This window comes from Puntigrus tetrazona, unplaced genomic scaffold (assembly GCF_018831695.1).
Source record: "Puntigrus tetrazona isolate hp1 unplaced genomic scaffold, ASM1883169v1 S000000586, whole genome shotgun sequence".
NCBI lineage: Eukaryota > Metazoa > Chordata > Actinopteri > Cypriniformes > Cyprinidae > Puntigrus > Puntigrus tetrazona.
The window spans coordinates 185,001-187,500 of NW_025048217.1; the positions used below are offsets into that span (position 1 = coordinate 185,001).

General features: G+C 43.0%; 1 protein-coding gene across 2 annotated transcripts in view; it reads right to left on the bottom strand.

Annotated features, from left to right (window-relative positions):
- The window catches only part of si:ch73-375g18.1 (kinesin-like protein KIF1C), a 22,250-nt gene that overhangs the window by 14,834 nt on the left and 4,916 nt on the right, over nt 1-2,500 (bottom strand). For both annotated transcript variants that reach the window (XM_043232635.1, XM_043232634.1), the window contains exons 3-5: nt 1,651-1,727; nt 1,364-1,543; nt 1,189-1,254 (exon numbers count right to left, since the gene is read on the bottom strand). In XM_043232635.1, coding sequence (XP_043088570.1) covers nt 1,189-1,254; nt 1,364-1,543; nt 1,651-1,727 — 323 coding nt within the window. The remainder of the gene's footprint in view (nt 1-1,188; nt 1,255-1,363; nt 1,544-1,650; nt 1,728-2,500) is intronic.

Genomic DNA, 2,500 nt, shown 5'->3' on the forward strand with positions numbered 1-2,500 from the left:
ACACACACACACACACACACACACACACACACACACACACACACACACACACACACACACACACACACACACAGACACACACACACACACACACACACACACACACACACACACACACACACACAGACACACACACACAGACACACACACACACAGACAGACACAGACAGACACACACACACACACACACACACACACAGACACAGACACACAGACACACACACACACACACACACACACACACACACACACACACACACACACAGACACACACACACACACACACACACACACACACACACACACAGACACACACACACACAGACACACACACAGACACACACACACACACACACACACACACACACACACACACACACACACACACAGACACAGACACACACACACACACACACACACACACACACACACACAGACACACACACACACACAGACAGACACACACACACACACGTGACTAGTGGTCCACTGATATGATATCTGATATATTCATTTTATTTATTTTAATTAATGTAAAATAATTTAATAATTTATTCAAATATAAACACATAAGACAAAATATTTTTTTCACAATTAAATAAATATTTAATACAAATTAATTCAAATTCAAGTTCGATTTCGTTGATTGCATTAAGTTCTGTGAATATAAACGTTCATTAGTCATTCAAAGATTTGTTTAAATGATAAAATCCCTGTGTTTAAGAGGACTATAAGGTCCTGGAGCTGAGAGCACACCAGAGTGAGAGACTTTGGAAGAGTCCGGGAAAAAAACCCTGTGGGATGCAACAGACGCCAAAGACTGAATAAATGTGAAGTTGTTCAAATGAATAAACATATATATTTTTTGGAATGTACAATCTATATACGTTTCACTTAAAATATTATATTATTGTATAATTATAATAGAATATATAATCATTCAGTTTACATCCCCTTCTGCAAGAACTTCTTCACTTACAACAACAGAAGCTGGTTTTAAGTTTATTATATTAAAAGTAATTTAGCAATTATAATAAAAAAAGAGGAGGAGTGTGTTTTTTGTGTGTGTGTGTGATGTGAGGAGTGTGTTTTTTGTGTGTGTGTGTGATGTGAGGAGTGTGTTTTTTGTGTGTGTGTGTGATGTGAGGAGTGTGTTTTTTGTGTGTGTGTGTGTGTGTGTAGCAGCACCTCTACAGAGTAGGACAGATCAGGGTCGGTGTTCTCACTGGTGCGCTTGAACAGATCTTCACACATCTGCAGAGAAACAGATCACTTGATAAACACACACACACTCACAGAAACACAGCAAAACAACTGAACTTAAACTGAGTGTGTGTGTGTGTTTATGTATATATACACACACCTGTGGAATGATGCCTTGCTGTCCAGGCTCTTGTTTTCCCATCATGGTGTAGGACTTCCCTGCTCCGGTCTGACCGTAGGCGAAAATACACACGTTGTATCCCTCAAAGGCATGAAGCAGCATCTCCTCGCCGATGTCCAGATACACCTGCCGCTGGGACGCGAAAGCTGGGTCTTCCTCCTGCACACACACACACACACACACACACACACACACACACACACACACACACCAGTGAGTTCAGAGCCACAGGAGCGCAGGCAGCTGCAGTAAACACAGGATCTTACCGTGCTGTGAGACCAGTATGAATAATCAAAGCTGAAGTTCTTGGCTGCATCTTTGGGCTGTTTGGGGTTAAAGATACCTGTGAGAGCAGAAACACAACAGAGTGAGACACAGTGTGTGTGTGTGTGTGTGTGTGTGTGTGTGTGTGTGAGTGTGTGTGTGTGAGAGTGAGTGTGTGTGTGAGTGTGTGTGTGTGTGTGTGTGTGTGTGTGTGTGTGTGTGTGTGTGTGTGTGTGTGTGTGTGTGTGTGTGTGTGTGTGAGAGTGTGTGTGTGTGTGTGTGTGAGTGTGTGTGTGTGTGTGTGTGTGTGTGTGTGTGTGTGTGAGTGTGTGTGTGTGTGTGTGTGTGTGTGTGTGTGTGTGTGTGTGTGTGTGTGTGTGTGTGTGTGTGTGTGAGTGTGTGTGTGTGAGTGTGTGTGTGTGTGTGTGTGTGTGTGTGTGTGTGTGTGTGTGTGTGTGTGTGTGTGTGTGTGTGTGTGTGTGTGTGTGTGTGTGTGTGTGTGTGTGTGTGTGTGTGTGTGTGTGTGTGTGTGAGTGTGTGTGTGTGTGTGTGTGTGTGTGTGTGTGTGTGAGAGAGTGTGTGTGTGTGTGTGTGAGTAATTATTGATCAAAGATGGTGTCAGGATGTTTGCCGTCAGTCTGTCTTTATTTGTTTTATTTGTCTTGGTGTTTGTTGTATTACAGTCTGTTAGATGTATGATCACCTGACTCTATTGAACATTGATTCTGTGGTGTCCGGTGATCATGTGATCATGTGATATCTGGCAGTCACTCTCATTATGTGGCGGTCGCTCTGAGAATAATCTGTCACCTGCTTGGATAGATTCCAGTCAGGTTTTAGAGTTGGTTATAG